This window comes from Siniperca chuatsi, linkage group LG3 (genome assembly GCF_020085105.1).
Source record: "Siniperca chuatsi isolate FFG_IHB_CAS linkage group LG3, ASM2008510v1, whole genome shotgun sequence".
NCBI lineage: Eukaryota > Metazoa > Chordata > Actinopteri > Centrarchiformes > Sinipercidae > Siniperca > Siniperca chuatsi.
In genome coordinates, this window is record NC_058044.1 from 17447198 (window position 1) to 17473917 (window position 26720).

General features: G+C 40.9%; 1 protein-coding gene across 4 annotated transcripts; it reads right to left on the minus strand.

The window, feature by feature from the left end:
* Window positions 1-3527: 3527 nt before the first annotated feature.
* Window positions 3528-24752, minus strand: kitb (KIT proto-oncogene, receptor tyrosine kinase b). 4 transcript variants are annotated; one of them, XM_044189660.1, is made up of 22 exons: window positions 24349-24752; window positions 22413-22688; window positions 22045-22329; window positions 19869-20008; window positions 19102-19270; window positions 17401-17590; window positions 17202-17317; window positions 16961-17075; window positions 15068-15255; window positions 14636-14742; window positions 13734-13860; window positions 13496-13600; window positions 11677-11787; window positions 10780-10918; window positions 10600-10664; window positions 10386-10477; window positions 9661-9783; window positions 9166-9277; window positions 8793-8892; window positions 7398-7503; window positions 6686-6739; window positions 3528-6560 (listed from the first exon to the last, which is right to left on the minus strand). In XM_044189660.1, exons 1-22 carry the CDS (start codon window positions 24401-24403, stop codon window positions 6417-6419), a joined length of 2919 nt encoding a protein of 972 aa, XP_044045595.1. In that variant the 5' UTR covers window positions 24404-24752; the 3' UTR covers window positions 3528-6416. The 4 variants fall into 4 exon arrangements, with proteins under 4 accessions (XP_044045595.1, XP_044045594.1, XP_044045597.1 ...); XM_044189659.1 differs by having other exon boundaries at window positions 10600-10667; XM_044189662.1 differs by lacking the exon at window positions 6686-6739 and having other exon boundaries at window positions 24349-24748.
* Window positions 24753-26720: the final 1968 nt, after the last annotated feature.

Consider the following 26720-nt stretch of genomic DNA (forward strand, 5'->3'; position numbering starts at 1 on the left):
GGATTTTCAATTTTATATAGACATTCATGATCCCCAGAGAATGAATCGCAAGATGTGCATCAGCAAAACTTTTATTAGAAAAGTATTAGTTCTCAATAGAAAGGGAGGGGGGAAGTTAACTTCAAGGCAAGGCAACCTGCAGAGACTGGAAGTCACTGCTCCCGGCCAAGAAATACAGTACAGGCATTCATTCTCCCCGGAGGATGAATCGCAGTGACTTTGGCGATCCCCTGACTTTCATCTAGTGCCGCCAGCAGGTCAAAGTTTTCACTAATCCAATGAAATAACTTAACATCTACTGGGTGGATTTGGTACAATCTTGCACAGAAATTCAGGGTTTCCAGATGATGAATCCTAATGACTTTGGTGATGACTTTTTCTCTAGCGCCACCATGAGGTTGACATTTGTGGTTTGAGTGAAATATCTCAACAAATATTGGGTGGATTGCCATTAAGTTTTGAGCAGACATTCATGTCCTCCTCAGGATAATTTAATTAACTTTGTTGTTCCCCTGACTATTCGTTGCAGCAGCATCAGTTAAAAGGCAGCCTGTGACCACAAGGACAGTGAGGAGATGGTCAGAGGACACCTATCGGACATTGCAGGAATGTTTTGAGGTGACAAACTGGGATGTACTCTGTGAACATCATGGAGAGGACATTGACGGGCTCACTGAGTGCATCACTGGTTACATTAACTTCTGTGTGGACTGCAATGCCCCAACTAAGATGGTCCATTGTTATTCAAATAACAAACCGTGGGTAACAAAGGACATCAAAGACATCCTGAATGCCAAGAGGAGGGCCTTTACTGATGGTAACAGGGAGGAGGTGAGGGCAATCCAGGCTGACCTCAAGGTGAAGATCAAGGAGGCCAAGGAGAAGTACAGGAGGAAGCTGGAGCGGAAACTCCAGCAGAACAACATGGGAGAGGTCTGGAGCGGCATGAAGAGCATCACTGGCTTCAGACCGACGGACAGCAGAGGAGTTGAAGGCAGCTTGGACAGGGCCAACGAACTTAATCTGTTCTTTAACAGATTCGACACACCGGCTCCTGCTCATCCCCCCTCTAACTCAGCTGCTGTCAGCCCTCAAGCTCCTCTGAGTCCACTGCTCCCCCCTCCTCCATCTTCCCGGGAGAGTCCTACTCCCCCCTCAACTGGCTCTCAGGCAACGACTCCCCCCCTCCCCCACCTGTAACCTCTGCTGTGTGCCTGACTACTGACCAGGTGAGAGGACAGCTGATGAAACTCCACTCAAACAAGGCTGCAGGCCCCGATGCCGTTTGCCCCGGGGTGCTAAAAGCCTGTGCCCCCCAGTTATGTGGAGTCCTTCAACATGTCTTCAACCTGAGCCTGAGTCTTTAAAGGGTCCCTGTTCTGTGGAAGACATCTTGCCTCGTTCCTGTGCCAAAGATGCCGCGTCCCAGTGGCTCCAAGGACTACAGACCGGTGGCACTGACCTCCCATATAATGAAGACCCTAGAGAGACTGGTGCTGGAACAGCTGCGGCCGATGGTCAGACCCCTCCTGGACCCCCTTCAGTTCGCCTACCAGCCCTGGCTGGGAGTTGAGGATGCCATCATCTTCCTGCTGAACCGCATCCACACCCACCTGGACAAGCCGGCAAGCACTGTGAGGATCATGTTTTTTGGCTTCTTCAGTGCTTTCAACACAATACGGCCAGCCCTACTGGGTGAGAAGCTGGCAGCGATGCAGGTGGATGCCCCCCTTGTGTCCTGGATTGTTGACTACCTGACTGGCAGACCACAGCATGTGTGTCTGCAGCACTGTGTGTCGGACAGCGTGGCCAGCAACACTGGGGCCCCCCAGTACAGGGCTGTGGTGGGGAACTTTGTCTCATGGTGTGAGCAGAACCATCTGCAGCGCAATGCGACAAAGTCTACGGAGCTGGTTGTAGACCTACGAAGGGCCAAGGCACCAGGGCCCCCGGTTTCCATCCAGAGGGTCAGTGTGGACATTGTAGAGGATTACAAGTACCCAGGAGTACACATGGACAATAAACTGGACTGGGCTAAGAACACTCAAGCTCTTTACAGGAAGGGCCAGAGCCACCTCTATTTTCTGAGGAGGCTGAGGTCCTTTAACATCTGCCGGACAATGCTGAAGATGTTTTATGAGTCAATGTCACTGATCCGTAAGGCCAGTGACATTGTGAGGGTGAAGCTGGACTCTCTGTCGGTGGTGTCAGAGAGGAGCATGCTGGCCAAACTACATGCCATCTTGGACAGTGTCTCCCACCCACTCCATGACGTGCTGGTCAAACAAAGGAGTACCTTCAGCGGAAGACTCATCCCCCCAAAAAGCACCACAGAGCGCCACAGGAAGTCATTCCTGCCTGTGGCCATCAAACTCTTTAACTCCTCCCTCTAAGCGTTATATAGCGTCTATATGACCCTAAGTCATTAAACTGGACATTGGATCATTAACATCACTGCAATACTTGAAATAATTGTGCAATAAGACGGTGTAGTCCCTCATTCGTCCAGGAGTGTTCCATCGTAGAAAAGGTTTCAGTCGTAGTCATCTGGACACTGTTTTCAGAATCAAGACGTTTCACCTGAAATTGACCTTCTTTTGTTTCCATGATAACTAGGCAGGGTAAACAGCAGACACTCAGGAAGACTCTTCCCTGAGGGCAGGTCTTAAGCAACACAGATTAGCTTAAATTTCTGAGTTCTCAGACCATTTCCACAATTGAGAATGACTTCCGGATGGGAGCCGAAACGTCTTGATTCTGAAAACAGTGTCTAGATGACTACGACTGAAACCTTTTCTACGATAATTGTGCAATATTCTGTGTTAATACTGCTGTGCAATATACTCTTTTCAGTTTAAAATTCCCTATTTATTGATATTTATTCATACTTCTATTACTACTGTGCAATATCCACCATCTCATTATAATCTTAATAGGCTACACTTAACTTGACAGTTCATGCACTATTACTTACTACTTGTATTATTACATTGTATTATTAGACTGTACATACTTATCATCAACTGGTAAATCCACTTTGTACTTTTCACTTATTTTAATTTTATACTTATACCCACTTGGTACTTAATTTATCTGACCTGTATTATAGTGTATTATATTTTTTGTTTAGTACTTCTATTCCTGTGTGCACTGAAGTGATAGTGAGCTGCTGTAACTAAAGAGTTTCACCTCGGGGATCAATAAAGTATTTCTGATTCTGATTCTGTGTACCATCCAAATACTGGTAAAACTAATGACATTCCCATCAGCCTCAGCTGTACTTTGTGTGTAGTGCTAATAAACAAATGTTAGCATGCTAACATGTTAAGCTAAGATGTTGAACACGGTAAACATTATACCTGTTAAACATCAGCATGTTAGCATTTTCACTGTGAGCGTGTTAGCATGCTGACGTTAGCATTTAGCTCAAAGCACCTCTGTGCCTAAGCCTCACAAAGCTGCTAGCATGGCTGTTGTATTTCACAGAAATAGGAAAATGAAAGACAAAGGAAATTGACACTTTCCAGTTGGTTCTACCATCACAGGTACTTTCTTTATTATTACAAGTCAACCAACTGTATCAAAACTGCATGATCCTCAAAACCAGCATACAGAAGCTCTCTTCTGTCTGCCCTCTCGGCACAATGTCACAACCAAATGCATTCAGTATGTTAAAAAAAATCTAAAGGCACATCTCTATTGTATTTACATTGCATACATGTTTGACATAAATCAAGTAAAAAGAGCACACAATCTGTCATAAACACCTGGCCACAGTGGCTTTGCTAAAGAGACTAAACTAAAGCTAACCCTAAAATACCTACAGCAATACACCAGTCTGTCTTTTATTAGTCACAGTATTCAAATCTACAACGCACAGGTGGGAATCTGTGTTTCTTTAACTTATGGCTTTATTTTTTTTTAGGAGTTATCGCTTGCATGCCACCTTGCTATGGCTTATTTGTTATTGTCGTAAAAGAGACTTCAGAGGGGTGTACTACAAAGCGAGATTAATGGGTTAGCGAGGTATGTTGAGCCTAAAGCCAGATTTCTCAATGTCACAAAGGTGCTCTCTTTTAACTCTGGCTAGATCACCATGGTAACTTATTCTGCACACCTAACCTGCACCGGAGGAGGTTCATAGTTTCGGATTTAAATCGGGTGCCACCTTTTCACTAATTCTTTTCCCAACAATATTCTCTATGAGCGATATAGATTCTCAAACCTGTTGAGCCGTATGTTAATAATGCCACTGAACGAAGCCGTGCAGTTATAGTAGCACAAACTGTATGTGTCGCATTGCCACGGGAACCTACAGTACATGCATTCAGTTGGTGATGCAGAAAATGCATGTTTTTATGCTTGGTCCTGATTTTCTGCCAAGTACGTTTTACACTGCTGGTATTGTAGCTAATAGAACACAGATTAGAAAATTGATTAGTCAATTGGTATTTATCAAAGAGTATATTCGATCAATAAAATTAATTTCACTTTGATTTGGCCAAAAATTAAAGTGACTTCCACGTATCCGTCATTATAGGCCAGTGTCAGACCTAAATGCACTTCTTGAGTATCATGTTTAAATGTATCAAGTTTAAAGGATAAGAGCTCTAATGTGCAGTAAAATAAATATATTAACATACGAATTTACATGATTAACCATCTTCTGCCAGCATTCTCTTCTCTTGCCTTATATGCAGCAACAGTGTTGCTTTTGCCGTAATATTTTTTATATTCTTCATAGCTCTCCTGTTCCTCTTGACAGAGGTAGGCGGCACGTAATCGGTCCATTTTGTGTGGAAGAAGACTCAAATGACGCGCCAAACACCTCCTTTTATGGGAATGTGCACAGAGCCTGGTGAAGAAAACCTGGGTTAACAGAGAAATTTGATAACCACCGTCACGATACCCATTATCTGTTTGGAGTTTTAAGTTTTGTCGAGCCAGCTAACACAAAGAAAGCCAGGCTATGGCGAACTTGCATTCATAATGCACCCCTGGTTTCTATTAAAACCAGTTTTAAGTTAGGCTTGCTGACAACCTCTAGTACTAATCTTATGACTCTTATTTGCTTTCTTGCAGAGTCAGAGTTAGATGAGAAGACTGATATCACTCTCATATTCATCCATTCAATATGAAGCTGAAGCCAGCAGCCAGTTAGCTTAGCTTAACATAAAGACTGGAAACGGGGAAACAGCTAGCCTGGCTTTGTCTAAAGGTAACAAAAATGTGCCTACCAGGACCTATAAAGCTCAATAATTAACACATAAAATATTGTTTATTTAATCTGTACAACAACCGAAGTGTAAAAACAACATGTTGTGGTTTTACGTGGGGTTGTTTTTATTCTGCGGAGCCAGCCAGGTATTGTCCTGACAAAACTTATCAAGTTAAGTTAAATAAGAATGCATCAGCACATTGGATGCATGCACTATATTTTCTCTCATTTTTAAGCAAATTTGAAGGGGAAAAAAACATTTGTAATACCAACTCAAGTTCTATTAATCAAAACACCAACACAATAACACTTGTATTAATTCTCAAGAGAAAGAAAAATATGCAAAATAAGTTCAGTTCAGGCAACCAGCAGAGACTCCTGGAAGTCACTGCTCCTGGCCAAGAAATAGTCACACTCATAACTCCCCATTAAAACCACAAATTGTCATTTTTTGTACAGATTAAACTAACAAGATATAATGTGTTAATAAGTGAGCTTTAGAGGTGCTGGTAGGTGGATTTTGTCACTGTTGGACAGAGGGTAGCTATTTCCCCTGTTTCTAGTCTTTAGCTAAGCTAAATGGGTGTTGGCTTCACCTCCATACTTAATGCACAGTTACCAGAGTGGTATCAATCTTCTCATCAAACGCTTGGCAAGAAAGCAGTATAAGTGTATTTCCCAAAATGTCGAAATATTCCTATAAAAAGGGAGGCTAATCTGACACAAAAACCTGTTGCAGTCCACTCATCAGAGCAACAACACTGCTTATCTGTTCCTTGGTCAAAGGTCAGGTATTTACTTGTACTTGCAGTCTCTGTTTTCCTCAAAGCATCTTAAAATGTAATCTAAGGCTGAATGTGATGCTGTAGCTGATGGGCGATTACTGCTGGAGTCTGCTTTATATAGACGTGCACCTGAAATACCTACCACAGAGATCAATATGCCAATGAGGAGATAAGATAGAGGCCATTACTGAAAGCCTAGTGCAGGGTCATGTATATATACAGTATCTATGTGTGTGTGTGTGTGTGTGTGTGTGTGTGTGTGATAAAGGAAGGCCAGCATGTGAGAGTTAGTGTGAGTGAATGTGTTTTTAGTAGCTTACAGAGTGTATTTGGGTCTTGTAGTTTGTGTGGTAAAAGGAGAGGATGATAACGGGGGGTTCATAGCAGTGTGTATGTGCATATATATGTGTGTGTCAGACATAGTCCAGGAAGACATCAGCCGTGCTTTGCAGTAAAGGCTGGGTGGGTGCTGTCGTGCTGCAGACTGAGCTCAGCCTCCGTGATGGCGCCCTCTGCTGTTCTGGATGACCTGGAGCGTTGCTCAGTTTCAGGTACACCTGAGGAACAACACACATTTGTGGTTCATGGAAGTTTTGATGATACTGCTTTTTTCACAAAAAATATTAATAGTGAGAAATGTAACAAGCCAAATCACAATGTCATATGCACAGTAAATGCATACATTAAGTGAGACGTTCTGGCATCCAACTTCTTTAATTTTTTTTGCAGTAGAGAGCTGATGGAGATGAAGGGAGAGAGATGGGAGTTACATAGTCAGTGTCTGAAACCTGTAAGCCACCAGGACGCTCTAGCAAATACGTTTCGGAACCCCTGGTGTTTAGTATGGATCAGCACTGGATCCTACATTTCCCATAATTAAACTTGACAGCAACTTTTGTTAGAACCTCCCTTCCTGATAAATACGCATGTCTCTTCTCTGTCAACTTCATGCTCCTGGTTTGTAATGCAGGCTTTCTGTGGTAAATGTGTAATCCCCAAACCCAAAATGACATAACCCTAATTACAACGTCAAAATAGTCACAGGAAGATGTTATACTGCTATTTTCACTCTGTGTAGGACTGCACATGACAAGTTAACTGAACTTGATGTGTAAAATCAGTGGAGTACCTCTTTAATTAGGTAAGAATGACAAAAAATGATAATAATATGTGAGTTGGGCGTCATAGTGGCCTAAAAAGCATACCATATAACCTCAACATCCATAGTTCAATTCCACCTGGGGATCTTTATTGCACATGTTACTCATATCTTACTCCCTTTGTTTCCTGTCTTTATCTACAATGTCTTTCTCTAATAAAGACAAAAATGCCCAAAAATAATCTTTAAAAATAACAAATAACATGTCCGTCATTTCATCGTTCCATCTACCTACATTTTTGGTATTTTCTGACAGCAGTAGCTCACTTCTCTCCACCAGTTTTCTGAAGGAAGGCCTTTTCAAAGGATCATGGTTCCAACAAGACAACATCATGTCGTACCTACAGAGGTGAGACTGGGGTTAGTTTCAGCATGGGGAATGTGAAGGCCTCTCATGAGTATAGATTTAATGCACGCACAGATGAAGCCAGTATAAAACTAAACAAAGAAGTGGGTTACCACAGTATCTTTTTTCTCTTGTTGTCTGCGCATTCTGTTGCACCTGTGGCTATATAATTCATGTCACCTTTTTGTGTTGTGTCACACTGCACTAATGAAAGAAAAAATAATCCAACAATAGCCAACAATATAAAACAGAAATTATATTTTCAGAAAAGTGTGAATTTATTCATACAATAGATCATAGTGTATTTATTATCACAATAAAAGAGACAGCTTATAATTAGAGCTGCAACAATTGGTCAATGAATTGATTAGTTGATCGCCAGAAAAGTAACCGGCAACTATTTTGATAATCGATGAATCATTTTACCTTAAACTCCAATATGTCCTCGGCCGACATTACTGTCTTTCAGAGGCTGTAGCGGGCTTTTAAAGCTAGAGTGAAAATACTGGTATCATGCAAAACTAGATAACCTAAGGCATCCATTGGTAACCATGTCATGCTAGCTTGTCGGGAAGGGGGCTAAGTAACGCTCCAAATCTAGGCAAAATTTTTGCGAGGGAAAAACTGGCATGGCCATTCTCAAAAGGGTCCATTGACATCTCACCTCAAGATATCTGAATGAAAATGGGTTCTATGGGTACCCACGAGTATCCCCTTTGCAGACATGCCACTTTATGCTAATCCCATGCAGTTTTTGCATGCAATGTAAATGTGTTATTTCCGCCTATTCTAAAAATGGTATATTAGAATATTTCTGCATACTGGGATCCGTAAACAGCATTGGAATTGCATAAATTGGGTATGACTGGAAAGCTGAGACTCTTGTGGATTCAATGAGCACAATTGTATTCATGTGTGATGATGTTAGTCCCCATAGTAGCCATTTCACTGTAGTGACACAATTTTTTTAAACTTGACCTCACTGTATAAAATGACCTATTGTGACCTCTAGGATAATCACAGCCTCATAAAACTTTACAACCACAAACTAGAGGCCTAGGGAATTTAGATGATGTATGGCTTTCCCAGATAAATTCACAATAAAGGGGTTTCTGAGCAATTCCCAGAACAGAAGTACTTGCCATCCAATAGCAGAAAAATTCTTACAGAAATCTCCAAATGTCAAATGTTTTTGATACCAAATCACAGCATGGATTTTTCTATGGTGTTCCTCAAGGTCTTGGTGTCTTAATGTGGTATTTTGGAGGGATGTTTGACACTTACATCTCAACGGGAGCAAACTCAGGTCTGCTCATCCTGTGGCCCTCTTGAATCATCCTATAAAATACTGAGCCCACCTGCATCCCAGGGTATGGGCTGTTACCTGCAATACAGACGTACAGTATTCCCATGCTTTCAATCATTTTGTGTCATTCATGTCAAAAATCATGGATTCATATCATGATACTGATTTATGGAGCTACATTATGTATCACAATCAATATGATTTTGTATGATTCACTCCACTAAGTGATGTTCTTACTTGGGAGCATCATCAGAGCCTCTACTAAGGCCCCAGTCAGCTCAAATGGATGATAATAATGGCTCAGACATTATGACACTGATGCAACAGCACAGCTCTAACTGGAAATGTTACCCAGAGAGAAGATTTCCCAGAGCAGGATGCCGTAGGACCACACGTCACTCTCAAAGGTGTACACACAATCGAAAATGCTCTCGGGAGACATCCACTTTACAGGCAGACGAGCCTGCAGGAGGCAGAGCCATGATTACAAGCGCAGTATGGACCATGTTCCCTTGTTTTCATTCTTAAAAACATATAATGTATCCTTTTCCACAGCTGTGACAGTGAGCAGGCACATTTTCTGTTAATTCCTTTCTTTCATATGTAATAATGAATAAAATTGTGTCAATTAATCGACTGGTAGATTGTCAGAAAAATAACCGCCAGCTATTTTCATAATCGATTAGTGGTTTGTTGTCATTGTTCAAGCAAAAATGCCAAACAAAGTACTGTATGCATTGTTTTGGTAAGATGAACAGTTCAGGCACAGTGAGGAAAAGTATGTGTGGCAGTTTGAAAGAGAGAAGGAAGGACGGAAGGGTCAGAGAGAATAAGTGACAGACTCACATTGCCCCGGAGCACATAGCTGGCGTCAGTGGTGATGTCTCGTGCCAACCCAAAGTCACAGATCTTTGCCACCCTGCCGTGAGTCAGCAGAATGTTTCTGGCTGCAAGATCTCTGTGGATACACTACACACACACACACACACACACACACGCAAACACAAACACGGAAATGAGTACTGACATTGTAACTGGTTTCTGCAGTGAATGACTGACACACAGCACACACATACAAATGAAGCAAGGCGAGTTAAACTTGTTACAAACCTTACAAACACAGGGCACAGAAACTTTATATTTGGCAAATAAAATAAAATAAATTAAACAAAAAAATATGCAATAGAATAATAGTCAAAGGAATAAAAGTTTTAGTACCATTTCAGGGCAATTGCAGTCTAGATATAAATGGATAAATAGTGCCTAATTGAATATAAGCAACAAAAGTGCAGTAAGAGAAAGTGAATCAGGAAAACAAGAGGGTTTTAATTTAAATTTGAAGTCTAAGTTGGAGCTTATTTAAGATCATAAAAAAACACAGTAGTAGGTTCTAATGCAGCTTCACCATGCTTAGTTCTGACTGTATAGGCACTTTTAGCTGACAGCAATGCACCTGCAATGCATCATGTTGGCCCTGAGCCATAACATGATTTATAAACTAGCAGCAGCACTTTTAAATCTCTTCTGTAACTACTCTATAAATAAAATGCACAGTCTGTAAAAAAACTTACATTCTTGGAAGTAATGTACTCCATTCCTTTGGCCACCTGGTAGGAAAAGCTAAGAAGATCTTCAGCGTCCAGAGACAGCTCATCTATGTCATCTAGGTAAAGAATACATTTAGTGAATGAAACCAGGGGTTTATACAGACTTTACTACAGGAGGTAAGGCACTCAGCTGTTGTTGAAATGTATGATAAAAAATGTAGAGTGAGAGACTTTCTACCTGACTGGGAAGACCTTTCTTTCTCAGAGGGACGCATGGGCATATATCCTGTACCAGTCACCTCGCTGCTGCACGGTCACACGCACACACAACCACACACACACACACACAAGGATTAAATGTTGACACAGCAACTATTTTGCAATTGCAATCACAATTTAAATACACACACATACACACCTCGTAGGATCTGTTTGGTTCGAGACGTTGCGATAGTAACCATCACCAACTTGGGAGTTTAGGAAGCACTCTCTTTTTCTGCGCAGGAAGTTGAGGAGGTCGCCATAGCAACAGTACTCTGTGATCACTAAAATTGGGCCTGGCAAGATGCAAGAGATAAAAAGAAACCTCGCTCACTGGTTTTTAAACCATATGACAGCACATAACAATGAAAAAGAAACAGAAAGCCAAAGCTCTAATAATGAGCCAAAAGAAGATGTTGTTTGTAATTCTGCCTAAGTCATGTTGATAGGAATTTGTTTCATTTGACTCAAGGCAGGACATTTGAAGTGCATTAACACAGGTTTGAATAATATGTGTGTTTAAAAGCTGATATCAATATTAATGTGTTGAAAATATTGAACACCATTGTGTAAATATCTCTAAATTAGGATTTTTCTACACCTACAAGAAAATCTTAAGTGTTCTGTGTTTCTTTCCTAATAACATACTCATGCATACTTGTGTGGAATCCAATCTAACTGCTGCATTATAATCAATGTTGAGGGGCTAGACAGGTAGATAACATTGATTTACTGCGCAGTAAATTTGTGACAAGTCAAACTGCATCATGTTTTCATATCGGAGCTGGGTGGTTCTGACTGTCCAATATCTGATTTTTAATAAGAGGCCGATATTGGCTGGGCATAGCAGCAAGTCAGCACATCAACACTTGTCTGCACTTTCCACACAACTTCTCCAAAATATACCTATTACCATAAAACAAAATCAGTCAATAAATATGTAATAAACCTGTACAAATGCAAGAGGGTTATAGTGTTCAGACCCAACAAATTCCAGACTAAATTTAGCCCAAAATCTCTCACATGAAAATTGTGTTAAAGCTGCTCCTCTCACCTCCGACAGTGCAGGCCCCCAGCAGGTTAACAATGTTCACGTGGTTTCCAAGGTAACTGAGAACCTTCAGCTCTGACATCAGCGCCTCCTTCTCCGTAGAATGAGCATTGGCTGCGATGACATCATCGGGACATTTATAAACTCTAACAGTGTCTCATATGTTGCTACAACACACAGAAGCAGGCTGTGTCTGAAATCACTCCCTATTTATTTACTATATAGAGCGGTGTATTTGCTGTCCACCATTTTATTTGAGTGTCCAAATTGAGTATGAAATTTATGCACTATATAATTCCCACAAAGGAACGAAAAAAGTAGTGTCCATGGCATGTGCACTACTCTTAGCTAACAATGCAATGAATCATATTTGATACAATTTGGATGTGGAAGTACATACAGCTGTCAGTGATGAAGAGACCTCATAGAGACACGATAATCTTTATAAATATAGTTATTATGTTATATAAAAATGTCAAAATACCACTTCCAATGTCAAAAGTCTGCAAATCACTTGCTACTGCTTGTAAAGCTTAAATGCTGTGAGCGCATGGTAATAACTGAAGGAGACTCAGATGAGCAGTTTAACATTTGGATCAACTCAGAGCTTCTCCCATCTGGACTTTGGTGGTGAGGAAGTAAGAGGACACTTTTAGTGAATGAATCAAACTGAAACTGTAAAAGTGAGGGGACAAAAATAGGATTTTGAAAAGTGAGGGGGATATGTCCCTCCCACCCCCTGTGGAAATTGTGCCCTTGCAGTAATGATGCAAAAAGATGATGATGAACTTACAAGTGTCTGAAATCTCAATTTACTGTTCCCTACAGAGAAAACTATTATATAGGGCATTTTATGGGGCCTATCTTTATTCAAGAGCGGGGTCTTTCAATTTGAGAGCATGACTCATTGAATTCACATTCAGATTTTTTAATGCTTTCCCTCAAAACCCTGGCATCGCACTCAAATAGCCCCTGCTTGCACTTAGATTTGCAGGGTGGGAGTGGATGAACCCTGTGAGGGACGCTCCAAGAAGTAAAGCGAATGCATCCACAACGAGGCAGGGATCATTTCATTGTTCAACACTACACCTGGCATTCTATTGGTTGGGGGCTTTTGACAGGGTTATTGCACAAAAAATTCGAGAGCAGAGCAGAAATCTGACAGCAGACGTTTCACGAGCACACAGAAACAGCCTGAGTGCGAGGAGAAGGGCTGGAGCTCAGGAAATATATCTTGAGTGCAAGCACACAGTGTGAGCAGCGGTAGAGCAAATCTAAGTGCAAGCAGGAGCTGTTAGAGTGCGAAGGCAGGGTTTTGAGGGAAAGCATTACAAAATATGAACGTGAAATCAATGAGTTCTGCTTTCAAATTGAATGACCACGCTTGAGGAACTCAGGACACAAACAGACTTTGTCTTGTATTTGAGGAACTCAGGAACTTAACCTGCTTTTCGACCGGAGGAACCAGAGACTACATTTCGTTCTGGTAGGACAGTTCTTGGTGGCATAAAAGTCGTGGAAAAGAGACACTTTCAGATGGTTCAGGAAACATCAGGGCGGAGTTTGCATAATTGAACGTCGCTAACTGGTCAAACACATACCCCACGGTAAATACAAGTTGTGTACCGCTTCATTCACAAAACAAGAAAGAACTGGATGACTCTAGTATCAATATTAAGACAAGGGGTGGACATGTCTTGTAATATTTATGAACATTGAAAACAAAGTTATGTAGTTAGGGAATTAGGAATGAGAGAACAAGGAGTGGTTTCGGACACAGCCACAGAGACAGAGATAAAAACAGACCAACACACACACTTACGTTTAAGCATCTTAACAGCGACTGTTGTAACAGTATCTGCAGAGCAGAGTCCATATGCTGTGGCCCTCACTACCTTTCCAAAAGCCCCAGAGCCCAGGGTTTTACCTGTGGGAATATACACGCAAGCACACACACAGACACACACAAACCTTTTGCATTTTACGATTACCATAAGATCGCCACTAGACATGTTTTAAACATATAGTATATAGCTACACAAACATGGACTCTGTCATACCGAAGCGTAGTTTCTGTCGAGGAAACTCCCATTTGGAGTCATATGGCAGCTGGGTGGGGTCAATATAAATGTAGTTGTTGCCATGGATACTCTCAATGACCTTCCACTGGATTTGGAACTTTGGTTTCTGTTAACGTTTGGAGAGAAAAGAGGGATTTGTAAAGAGAAAGTAAGATCAGCTTCCTGTTATTATTTATGTGTGTGACTACATGATTGTATAGCGTACATGTTTTCTCATCATTCCTCTATTAAATTTTAGATTACTCAATGCACTTTAGTTGTCAGCCTGTGTCTAGACTATCCCCTGATGATCCCACTGCAAATTCATAAACTAGTTCTCAAGGAGTCTGACTCATCCGAGTGCAATAAGAGCAGCATGCTGTGGGGGTACATTAATGGCTCGAGGCGAGATCGGTGTGTCAAAAAAGCCTTTAACTACATTCTGAATGGCCGATTGATTCATTTCAAATTCATTAGGACACATTCATATTGATTAAAAGGACATGCTTCCACTCTTATCTGTTGAATATCCAACATATGTTACCAAATGCAGCAAAAAAACCCAAAAAACTAGTCTGATCTTAGAAAGGTGCTTCTAACTTTAACCATAATCAAGATGGAGGCATGCGTCATTAGTAAATGAGAGTGGGCCTTTTGCCAGAAACTATAGCAGCCATTTATTTTTCTGTGATGCAAACTGCACATCAATGGTGGTAGATGAACTTCATTTAACATTGACGTCTATGAATCTTTAAACGCATTTTGAAACTAATTCATGGGTTTTGACGGCCATATATTTATGTGATTTATGAGAGATTTATGACCCTACTTTTACTCAGATTAAATAATATTTCTTCATTGCATTAATGATATTGCAATTTATGATTTATTTCCTATCTTACCTGCATGTATTTACAGAGCAGCACCACTAGAATGAGGCTGAGTAAGACGCCAGTGGCCACCATGCCGGTTAGAAGAGGAGTGAAGAGTTTATGGGGGACGAGGCGTTCTGAGAGAAAACACACACCATCAGAAATTACATGGAGCATTGAAGTATACACAACATTATAACGGTAGTTACAGACACACCATCTTGCTCTAGCGTTAGGACAGACAGCTGCGGTGTTTGTGTGACAAGGATTAGTGAGTCTATACCATATAATCCCAGCCTGCATAGTCATCATAAACTAATCCCATTCAATCTGCACCCAGTAACCGCACACCTGGCCTCGGCATACACAGGGTCAGTGTATATGAGATATATATATGATAATGTCCCCGACAGACAGTGAAGTCTCACCTCTATGAGCTTTCTGTGTGTGTGTGTGTCGTACCACTGATGGAGAACAGTGTGTAGGCCTCTTCCCCCTCCGTACTCGCCACACACTCCAGGGTGTGAAAGTGTGCATGCTCCTTGCTCACGTTCAGTCGACTCTCCACCTCACTCCTACCGTAGATTGACTCTGTCACCATGGCAACTTCCTGAGTCTCCCATTGGGTGGCATTGGGCAGGTGTGAGCACCTGTTGAGGGGTTATAAAGTTGCTTAAGGTCACATTTTCCTCTCTCAGTTCTACATCAGAGCAAGTTTTAGCATTTATACTTCAATGGAGTGATTACAGCAGAACATTACAGGAGAGAGAACAGGACAGTGGACTCCACTACAGTATGTTTATACTCCTTGACTTTTGTAGCAACTGATAATATTACGAAGCTTTGGCAAAGATTTTTTTCTCTATTGGTGAAGTTCTGCTATTTCTTCCCAGTCTTATCTTCTCTGTCACTTCTGTTTCTTTTCTTTTACAAATTCTAGCGTCACCATATCTGACCGATGATTTTTCTACCCACATTCCTCGAGTCCTCGGATGCTGTTCTTAAAATATGATTGCAATCTTGTCATTCTGTCTCTAGACTGAGGGAACCTGTCGTCATCGAAACGTCATGAACCACAAGCTCAAGGAAGAAGCTTCTTGGGGGCCAAAGTCTTTCTCTATTGCTATCATCCATAAATACTGCTACACACATCCAATTGATCTTTTTTTATTGAATTGGGTTACAGACAATATCATAGATTATTAAATTAAAATGAAAGCCAAGTTGTGGTTGCAATAACCCTTTTTTATCTGTTATCTCGAGATCCCAAGTTAATTATCTAGTTATCTCAGGATAACAAAGGTTTTCTTGAAAAAAAAGAAGGCTGTTTTCATGAGACGAGATATTGATAATGAGATTATTATCCTGTTATTGTGAGATAATTAACTTGTGATGTTGATAAAATTATTGCAACCACGGCCATTCTCAGCTTCTGTACTAATCAATTTATTTTATCAATAAATCAATTGTTTAGTCGATAACATTTCAAAAACAAATCAAGTGCCTATTTTCTCAGGGCTCAAAATGTCTTAAAACTCTTATGTTGTGTTTTGACAGACAAAATTCAGTTGTCTTATTTATTTTGAATTCTAATGAGACTATGGGATGACATAAACCTGTTTTTTTCCTGCTATCATGAGCATCTCCTGCTCTCAGAGGAACTGCCAGACAAAACAGCAGAAGATGAGTCACATCTGAGATTATTGTGAGTAAAATGATCTCAAGTCACTCTGCTGCTTCAGTTACAACTTTTAATATGAGCAGCATAAAACCAAGAGGTCCAAGTTTTAATTATATATTGATAGGAAAATTATTTCTTATTTCTATATCTTTTTGTAATATTACAATATAACAAAACATTGAGAACCAGCCAAACTAAACTGAACTAACACTGAAATAGAAACAACATGAAAATTAAAGCAAATTAAAATTAAATGAAAAAAATTCTTACTAAAATATTTCTGGTTGCAACTAAATGTCATTAATGTGATCATTCATGATGTGATGCAGGGATGCATCACCATAATTGCTTATTTGACCCATTTGTAAATCATCATCACTTGCTATAACTCGTCTGATCTCTCCTCTTGCTACTTTCACCAGATCACCTTTTAACGTCTCATTTGTGAATGAAGTCTATCAGTCTCTCCATAGATAAAGAAAATAAGGAAGGAGCGCTGCTAGTGGAACAGCAAGATAAAACATTAAAGATGTCAAAGGTTCAAATCCAGCTCACGATAATGCAGTAGCTATGTATCATCATCTTTCCAGTCGTATTGTAAGCAATGTAATAAAGCAAAGAAAGCAACATAAACACTCTTTTGAAGAAAGTAGTGCAATATATTTTAGGCATACCTCGTGTGGGGTAGCTCACAGAAGTACCAGCTGATTTTAGGGACTGGGTAACCAGCAGCAATGCACCGCACCTGTCCATCAACAGGCCCTTCTTGTGCGATGATAACTGGCTTACCTTGTAGAGAAAAAAGTGGGACACATATTTGACATATAAAACATATAGATACTGTATATTTTCATGTTACCTGTCACCTGGAGAACTCTTAAATAAAGCAACATAACAACTGTGAGAGATACTCACTGTTGACGTACACGTGGAACGAATGCTCGACAGATGCGTCCTCATGACTGGCTGAGAACTTATAGATGCCACCCTCTGAGCCGAGAACCCTCACTAGTCTGAGCTCGCTGATATACCTAATGAAACAAACATACAAGACAAAGTCTGTTTGTGTACATGCATGTGCACCTGCAGTTGGCATACTACAAACTCACTGTACCTGTATTTGCGGCGGTGGATAGTGATAACATGCTCTGTGGTGTTGAGGAGCTGTTTGCCGTTATAAGACCAGGACAGGGTGCTGGGTGAAGGATAGGCATCAAATTCTACTCTGAGACTCAGACTCTCCCCCTCTTTAACATCAGCCTGGACTGGACCCGGGCTTCCTAACATGGTGATGAACCCCTGTTCTGGAGGACAACAGAAATATACATAGTTAAAGGAAAAGTCCACCTGTATACTTCACACTATAGTCCATCTAAGTACGTACAAATATGTGTCATTAGTCTATTCAGTAAATATGCAATGTCTGTGCTAAAATAAACATATAGTAAATGTATTTATTGATGTTTAAGTGCCTAGTCTACCTTTATTTCAGTTAGAGATTTCCTAAATTTTCCAAAATGCATTTAACACAACAACAACCACAGTCTAATCTGGTTGTCCATTTGGCGGCTCTAGTTGGGTGTGAAGGGTCTTGCTTAAAGGTGGGGTATGCAATTCAGGAGAAACCCAATACCATGACAAATACCATGATATAGAGCGAACAATAACACAGCAAGTTATGTAACTAATGTTAGCTAGGTTGTGGGTTAGCAAACTGTCCCTACAGCTGCTGCTTAAAAGCACACCAGCTCCAGACAGCGATACTCACAACTCTCCTGCTACTATAGCTAACAACAACAGCATATCTTGGCAAACTAGAAAGTAAACTGAATGTCCGTGGGCAAGTCATTTAACGTTACCTGACACACAAATCATGGCTGGAATAGTGTTGTGTGGCCCGGTCCGAGCCACTTGGTTTATTTCCCATTTGTAGAGCCAGAGCTACTGTATGTACAGACACCAGATTTTTTTTTCAGCGCACGCACTGAACTGACAGCTAGCGGACCGTGAGGAAATATTTGCTGAATTTGACAAAAAGACGTGTATTGGATTAAAATCACATACCCCGCCTTTAAGGGCAGCTAAGTGGTGTCAATGAGGGAGGGGCATGTGCCGCCCTGTAACTTTCCTCACCAGTTTATAACAAAGTCCAAATATATTAGTGATGATTGTTCATGTAAATTAAACTTTTTGTGTTGGGTCTCAAAAGTGCAACAAATGTGCCAAAATCATGTGATGTGATGTTACAAACTGTAAACAGCGGATCACTACTCAAAACTGGTGAGTCCAGCTTGCTAGCAGGAGTGCTCACTCCTTGCTGTTGAGGAAACAGTTTGTTTTCACTCTTAATGCTTGATTTGCCAGTTTTATGAACAGAACAAATCATTTGGTCAAATATGGCAAATCTACGCAGCTTTTGGAACATTCTTCTCTTTTGCTGCACCTTTTTGTGGCCAAGTCTAGACTAACTTTTGTTTCAGACATTCTCACCGGTATATAATAACACACTTTGAATAATGATAGCTGTTTCTCCGAGGCATACTAATTTGCATGCTATGCAAATGAGAGATCATAAGTCCTAAAAAATATAGGAGGAATTAGGAGTGAATATGGTGTCAGTGGTTAGGTTTTAGTTGAGTGTTCACACTCCTGTGAATATTGTGCAGGCGGGTCGGTGGTCGTGTTTTAGAGGAGCCCAGACAATGTTGGTGTCAGATCCAGTTGGTGGCGTTGTGTATCTGTATTATCTGTGGCACTGACTTCCTATGTGCACCCATGCATGCACAACAACCAATACACCGTCATCAATACTCACCACGGACATCCAGCTTCAGCGCTGTGGCAGTGATGCCTCTCTCGTTGTGGGCGTGGCAGCGGTAAGTTCCCGAGTCTGATTGGTTGACAGCAGTGATCAAGAGTGAGGTGGTACGTTGATAACCACGAGAACCGGACAGGATGTGTGAGGTGTGTGATTCATCAGGATGCTGCAGGGCATCAGGGACAACGGTGAGCAGTGTACTATCAACAGGTGTAACGTCACACAGATCCACTGTTTTCAAGGTATCACACTTCAGATAGTTCAGTTTTTCAAGTTCTTAAACAGTCGGATTTATAAAAAAATACTCTTGTCACCAACCAAACTCTATAAAATGTTCTGAGTATTTAAAGAAATCACAATATGTCACATATTATTATTATATTTTCTGTAAATTGTATCTCCTAAAATGTTTCAAAGCCGTCTCTGCACTGTCAGGTATATTATTTGCCCAAAAACTGTTAAAAATATTTAGTGTAAGAAATATCAGAATCAGTCTTACAAAACCCAACATGTGTAATATGTGTGTAATTCTAGAATGGAAACTCCTCTTCCTATCATTAGACCCCCAGAATTCCCAGAAATATTACTAAGGATATATCCTTATTTCATATTTCAGTTTTTCAGTCAATTTTATTTGGCTGTGTCTTGCATTGGTATGGGTAAATTGCCTTTTTTTTTAAAAAGCCAGATAGAAACACTGAAAGTTTCACATCTTGACAGTCAGTCACCCATAGAGGACAGAGGAGAAGCGGCATCAATCTCACCGCTGTTGAAGGGAAATTCCACTTGAGACTGAAGTCCGGGTTGATGTTGGTGGAGCTGCAGGTAATCTCAAACTGCTCTCCTTTCCTCAGAATAACTGTGTCTTTCTGGGAAAGTGTGACCACTGGAGGCACCTCTGGCACTGGATCGAGAGATGCAAAAGCAACATTATCATAACTGACATAACGGATAAGCTTGTTTACACAAGCACACTGACATAAAAACTCCTACACCTAGTTATATTTATTCCCATGGCATTTACTCTTAAATAAGAATCACAAGGACACTTAGGTCATGACCTGCTCACTATTAGTTGCATGTTATTTATGAGTCTGAAATTATTCTATTGTATGATATATAACATTATAAATCACTCTGGATTTGAGTGTGTGCTACATGTCTAGATCATGAATCTGTTAACAACTGTGTTCCTCTAAAACTAAATTTGGTGATTTGATACTAAAATGAAAACATGACAAATAAAAACCTTATCTGTATACTATCGTAAAAGATCCCTAAGGGTGTGTGACTCCTGTTTGTTCAGAGGCAGAGGATTATTTAGTGGGCAAACACACACTAACGACGTAGTACAAGTAAAGTATTTGCATATACAGACACTTGCGCACATATAAACCGGATGATTAATTCCCGACATTAAATGCCTGCTGACGTCGCTTCAGTGGCTGTGTTTGATGAAGACTGCGGTAAATCTATTTACCCGAAACACGGCCTTCATGCACTGCTCGAAAGCTTTGTTGTGTATGGGGCTCTAATCCCTCTGCTCCTCCCTCCCTCACGTCTCTTTTCTCACTCCCTCTCTCCATCAGTCAAAAGGACACTACGCCCCAGCTCCTCCCAGCTTGTCTCTGTTTAGACTTTTTACTGCTGAAAACCAGACAGAAAATGCTGAAGCAGTGCAGGGACACTGACGTACACTTAAAATGCTTTTATAGTTTTATTTCCTATTAATATAGATCATATAGCTTTTGCCAAAACACATCTGCAATGTGGATAGTTGAAGGAGGCTTTTTTTATTGCTGCGATTGGCACTGATCTCAGTCAGGATGCATTACAGTCTCTTATGTAGATTTGCAGCCATGCTAGAGGCTCTAGGAATGGCAATGTTGGTCTGTCGGCTGGCCCACCACTTTAGTCCAGACTGGAGTATAACAATCACTATTAGACTGATTGCCATGAAGTTTTTTAGCGACATTAATGGTCCCCAGAGGATGAACCCTACTGACTTGGGTAATCAATTTCAATTTGTTCAATACTTTGTTTATGACCAAACACCTGCAAAACTAACGACATTCCCATCAAACTCAATTCTACTTTGTGTTTACTGCTAATTAGCAAATGTTAGCATGCTAAAATACTAAACTAAGATGGCGAACATGGTAAACATTATACGTGTTTACCATCAGCAATCTTTGTGAGCATGTTAGCGTGCCGACATTTAGCTCAAAGCACGACCGTGCAGCCTCACAGTGCTGCTAGCATGATTATAGAACTTTTGTCTTGTTTATGTATGTATGTAAGTATGCATATCATTTGTCTATCAATCACAAGTCATCGCTACGAAGCAACTAGCATTTTATGTCTCCCTAATATTTTTTTAAATATTTGAGACTGTGCGATGAACATCAAGAAGCCAACTTCACGTATGATTTTGTTTAAACATATAATGATGTATCATCTGATATCAGAAGAAGATATTCTATTAACCATTATATGAAGGCTACATTTTCCTCACATTACTCATCCCTGGGTTTATTGTTTGAAACAAGCAGCTGTGAGGTTGTGGGTAGTAACAACTTTACTATGTGTTTACTTCATTGTTTACTTTGACACAAGTATTGGAACATTTGCATTATGGTTCCCCAAGGGATTGGCAAAGGCAGATGCTTTGACTTTACCTTCCACCGACTAATTACTGGGAGCAGACAACCACTTGTAGGCTGGAAAAGTAGGCTACCGGGAGCCTCTCCCTTACTGCTTTCCACTCTATCCCTCTTCTTACCCTTTTAGCTTAATTGTCACCAAAATGACAAATCTAGTAAAGCTATGACACATGCAGAACCGTTAAACACTAGTATGAAACCCTTTTACCGACATGAATTATAGTTTTCGAAACAAGAATGTTACAAATTGCCCTTGTCCATCATATCTTTCACTCACCAAGTCGTACATCCACAGTGTATTGGTTCGACGCCACTTTGACTCCACCAAGCTGTCCCACACATACGTAACAGCCCTCATATTCCTTTCTCACATTGCTGATGATGACGCCTCGCTGGAGGTTGCTGTGGTAACTCATACCAGAGGGCAAAGGTCGTCCATCACAGGTATCCAAAGCCAGGAGGGTGACCTCGGGGTCGGTCACAAGACAGGGGATGGTGCAGTTCCCACCTGCACGCACCAGGATCACGTTCACCATGGTGCGCTGAAAGGCATTCTGGGGGTCTGAGGAGATGAAAGTATTATATATGATATTATTAGATGGAAATGTGCAACCACATGCCTTTCCCCCCAACTTGAACACCCACCTTTCACATATACATAGATGGAGCTGTGTTTGAGGGTGCTGTTGTTGACACACATGTAACGACCCATGTGGTAGACCTGCGCTGCTGACACCTTGACATAAGCCACTCCGCCCTCCTCCACCTCTCCCTCCAGCCTGCGAGCCCTCTCCCTCTGCCACCTCAACCTGGACGGAGCGCCAGACATCGTGGCATTGTCATGGCAACGTAGCTCCAGCTTCTCCCTTATGGGAACTACTATGTGAGGCCCGCTGGGGGAGATGATTGGCTCGCACCACACTAGAACAGAAGACATACAGCATGGTTGACGTATGGTGGACCTGGATGCTATTTTTTGAAGGCTGTGAAGGGTTCCGTTTGGGATCAAGTCCAGAAGGAAAAAACCTGCTGCTTTCAGTAACACTAATATTGATGAATTACCAGCTCTAGGAAGAATAGCAAGAAAGATATAGAAATCAATGAAAAGAGCAAAAAGCAGTGTAATAGTGCTGCAACTGCAGATTATTTTCATTACCGATTAGTATTCAGATTATTTTGATCAACTAATCGATTAATCGAAAATTCATTTCAACTATAAAGGGTAGTGTATAGAACACAATAGAATAGAGGCCCTAATGTGATGGTTAAATTATGTTATGATTGGCACAGAGCCCCTTAGGACAGAGTACTATCAAACCACCATGGCTAAATTGAACAATCAATAATTGAGCTGTCTACCCGCTGAGTAATCATGCATTAAGGGCCTTAAATCCATATCCTTAAGATGAGTAAACTAAACTACAACCCCTTCCAAGTTTTCTTTTCTTGTTTTTTTTGCAGATTCCCACATGATAGGCGCCATTTCAAGAACAAGATTTTCATGTGACTGTTGTGCCTTCAGGCCTGGCTGAGAAAGCAAGGAGAGGCATGTGGATGCAAATAGGCTCCCCTTCTAAAACATCAATATCTTTGTTTTTGCAGGCTGTAAGTGCATGTTTTATAGATGTGCAGAATAATTTTGTGCTTTGCAGTTGGTACCCTGTTATTTGAGTAAGCAAAAGGTTTCACACTAAACCTGAGGCTGTTGTATGACTAAACACAAAGCTATCATCACAGCAGTCAGAGCTGTTAGATGTCAATGTGCTGCTGGGTGTGTTTGTGTTAAAAGATGTGGTTTCGGCTTTGTTCCTTCTGCTGCCGTGCTAAGGCGCACAACCTTATCCCTTTTATTTCGGTACGATAAATAATTAATGGTCTTCAAACAGTGGTCGAAACACACACACACACACACACACACACAGACACACTTGTTGCCTGTCGGGAGAGGCAGCCCAAAGGCATCTCCTACCTCGACACACAGTAGTTATGCAAATCAGTCCTCATATGATCTGTAGACTTGAGCTCACACGTTGCTCAGACTGCACACCACTTTATGAAAACGTCAACTACGTTTCAAAAAATGGGGACCGTGTTTACACGCTCTGCAGTTACAGAAACATGTAAGAGAAGCTGCACTAAACATGCGCGTTACTAGGATGCTGTTTTTCTCGGCTTTTCGCACCTGAATTTTTCTAATTTAGGGCGAAAATACCTTAAATAGTGACACTAACAAAACGAGGGACAATAATTTGGAGACAGAACAGCACTTCAGTCATCTGAAAAGACACAGACTCTAATACAAATGCGAGAAAACGTGGACATACAGATATTGTTGTAATATTATTGGTTATAAACGCATAAAGTACAATACGATCATTATAAACTCTTTAATAAAGGCATACCCTACTCTCATGTCCGCAGGAATATGTTAGCATTCAAATAGCCTATGATTATTTATGAAACTCTTGTGAGGTAAAGAGATAAAGGTCACTATAAAGTCATTATTGAGAATACAGACACGCCATGAGTCGTCAAAAGCAACATTTATATGTTTTCTGTAAGGTTGAAGTGGTTTTCTTACCTGTTAGTGGCAGCAAAATAAAATGTGAGGCAAAAACAACCCACTGGCATCTCATGATCAGGCGGTTTTCGAGCCGTTTAGGCTACTCCATGCGTTTCAAGTGCAGGAATAACCATCCTGTGCTTAAAAAAACCCACCAGATCCCATCCACCGCAATAACACACTACAGCTCCCTCCACCGTAATGAGCGCACAAACACAATGATCCGGCAGGCTGCGACTCCCCCTGATGGACTTCACTGGGGCTTAAAGACACAGTGCTGCGCCTCTCCTCCCTGCTCTGGATCCCTGCCACTCCTTTCTGTCCCGCATTGGCTGGAGACTGGCCAAGGTGATGAGTCGATTATTACCGGAATAAAACACGGATCTTTCCAAGCCGTCTTCACCGTTTCTTACACAGTCACTGCGGAAAAAAATAATGTAAAGAAATTCTCCAATAATAGAAGTGCTGGCTGAAATACAGCTACAAATACAAAATAATGACTGTTCTTCTCAATAAGATGACTATACATGTGTATCACAGTCATCACAACAGTATTATTATGGTGACAGCCTCTTCTCACACTTGGTCTGCTGTGATGATGACAGCTCTCACTGGCTGGAGTTTCCCTGCAGATGCCCATTCAGTTTGTGATGCACTTCACAAGCTCACGTTTCCCAGCTCTAATCAACATTATCGTAGTGGTCTCACTTTTCCCAGATTTAATCAACTTTACATCCTACTAGGAGTCGATAAACGCTAGACCAAACATTTTCAAGCCCCTACATTTCCTACACCCCAATAATTATATTAAATATCTGCTATCAGTCATTACCAAGACTTCAGCCTATTCAGTACATGTTTTGGAGAGTGTAGTTCTTATTGAATCATTTCAACTCTTCATCAACATACCATACTTTATTCCCCAAATGTTTTTGCTTCCATAGCCCCCCAAATCCCCATTTTTTAATAGCGCTTCACAAATTGTTATGACCTCCAAATATAAAAATCCTCAAATTTGTTATAATCTTAAATTTGTTATGGTGCCCCTCAAATTAGTTTAGTTTCTTCTCCACCATTAAGTCTGGTTTGCAGGACTAAAAACTGTGTAAACTGAAAAAGAACCAGAAGAAATCCACGATATCCTGCACTGTGGCTCACTTGTACTCTCTTTATTTGGTCACCCCAGAGGGTCTGAGGTCCCCGGGCAGTTGCCTGCCAGTTTGGTAATTCAGCCTTGGTAAGGAGGTCTACCTACCAAAACAGTGTGATGTAAATAAAGTGGTTACAAGACACCAACAATCAGTGAGATTTCTTGTTCCTTTTTTGCCATAATCCCCAAAAGCACCCTCAAAGACCAAATGACTGTAACAACATTTAAAAACTTCAATAATGACAAAAAACACTTTTTAGAGAAATGTTTTAAATTCATTTTCAGGGCCTCCTGGTGTCTGAGAGGCCATGAGAAGCCATGGGCCAGCTCTGCATGTTTAAGTGTGTGTATGTGTGTGTGTTTGCATGAGTTTGGTTAAGTGGTTAAGATTTTGTGTTAGTTTGGTGTGTGTCTTTTGATCTCTGTGTTTGTGTTTCCTGTTGCTCTAGAGGAATATGTGAGAGGACACTGGGATCATTGTGTTTTTGTTTGTTTTTTTTTTTTTTTTTACACACGATTCATTTCTAACCTCACTGCATGCTGTTTACGCCTTTCTCACCTTCCTCTTTCTCCTCTCTCTCCTCTTCTCTCGCTCCTCTCTCTCGCTCCTTTCTCCTTTTTAGTGACGCACACACACATCCTAACTCAATCACCTACAAATGGAGCTTCACACCCTCAGGCAGGCACGTACATACACCTTCTTTGCCTGTTTGCGCAAACCCACACAAGACAGACAGGAGAACACACACACTTGGACACACACATTTCAACACAGAGAATACCTCTCCTTTCAATGATTGGCCAAAAGCTCAGCATAACCTTTTTTTTCTGCAGAAATCCAACACTGTTGTCTGTCTGCTGACTGGACATTATAAAGCTGATATCTGTGTCCATTTGTCTTTCTTCTCCTTTAATACAGTCAGTGCAGTGGAGGTTGTTGTTTTTACCCACTCTGTGTGGTTGTTAAGTGTCCATCCATGGTTCAATTGTGGTGTTTCACATATCAGTTATAACCCATTGACCAGATCGGACTAAGAGGTGGGTCCAAAAACATTGAAAAACATTGTAATGTTCAAAAACCAAAGTACAAAAAATACGATCTGACGTTTTCGGGGAATTATGTGCTGTACTGTTTCTTGGCCATGCACAGTAACTTACTAGAGTCTCCACTGGTTGCTTGGCAACTGCTCAGTTGAAATAGTCAGTGAAATAACCCCAGTAAAACGGCAAATTTTCGTTT

What these genes read in the sequence shown, in the direction of transcription:
- kitb (XM_044189659.1), bottom strand. Translation starts at nt 24,403, where the DNA reads ATGAGATGCCAGTGGGTTGTTTTTGCCTCACATTTTATTTTGCTGCCA. An exon ending in CGCTGTTAAGATGCTTAAAC is followed by an intron (nt 11,788 to 13,495) that starts GTAAGTGTGTGT and finishes ATGTCATCGCAG; the next exon opens with CCAATGCTCATTCTACGGAG. An exon ending in GCCAGAACGTCTCACTTAAT is followed by an intron (nt 6,561 to 6,685) that starts GTATGCATTTAC and finishes GTTGTTCCTCAG; the next exon opens with GTGTACCTGAAACTGAGCAA.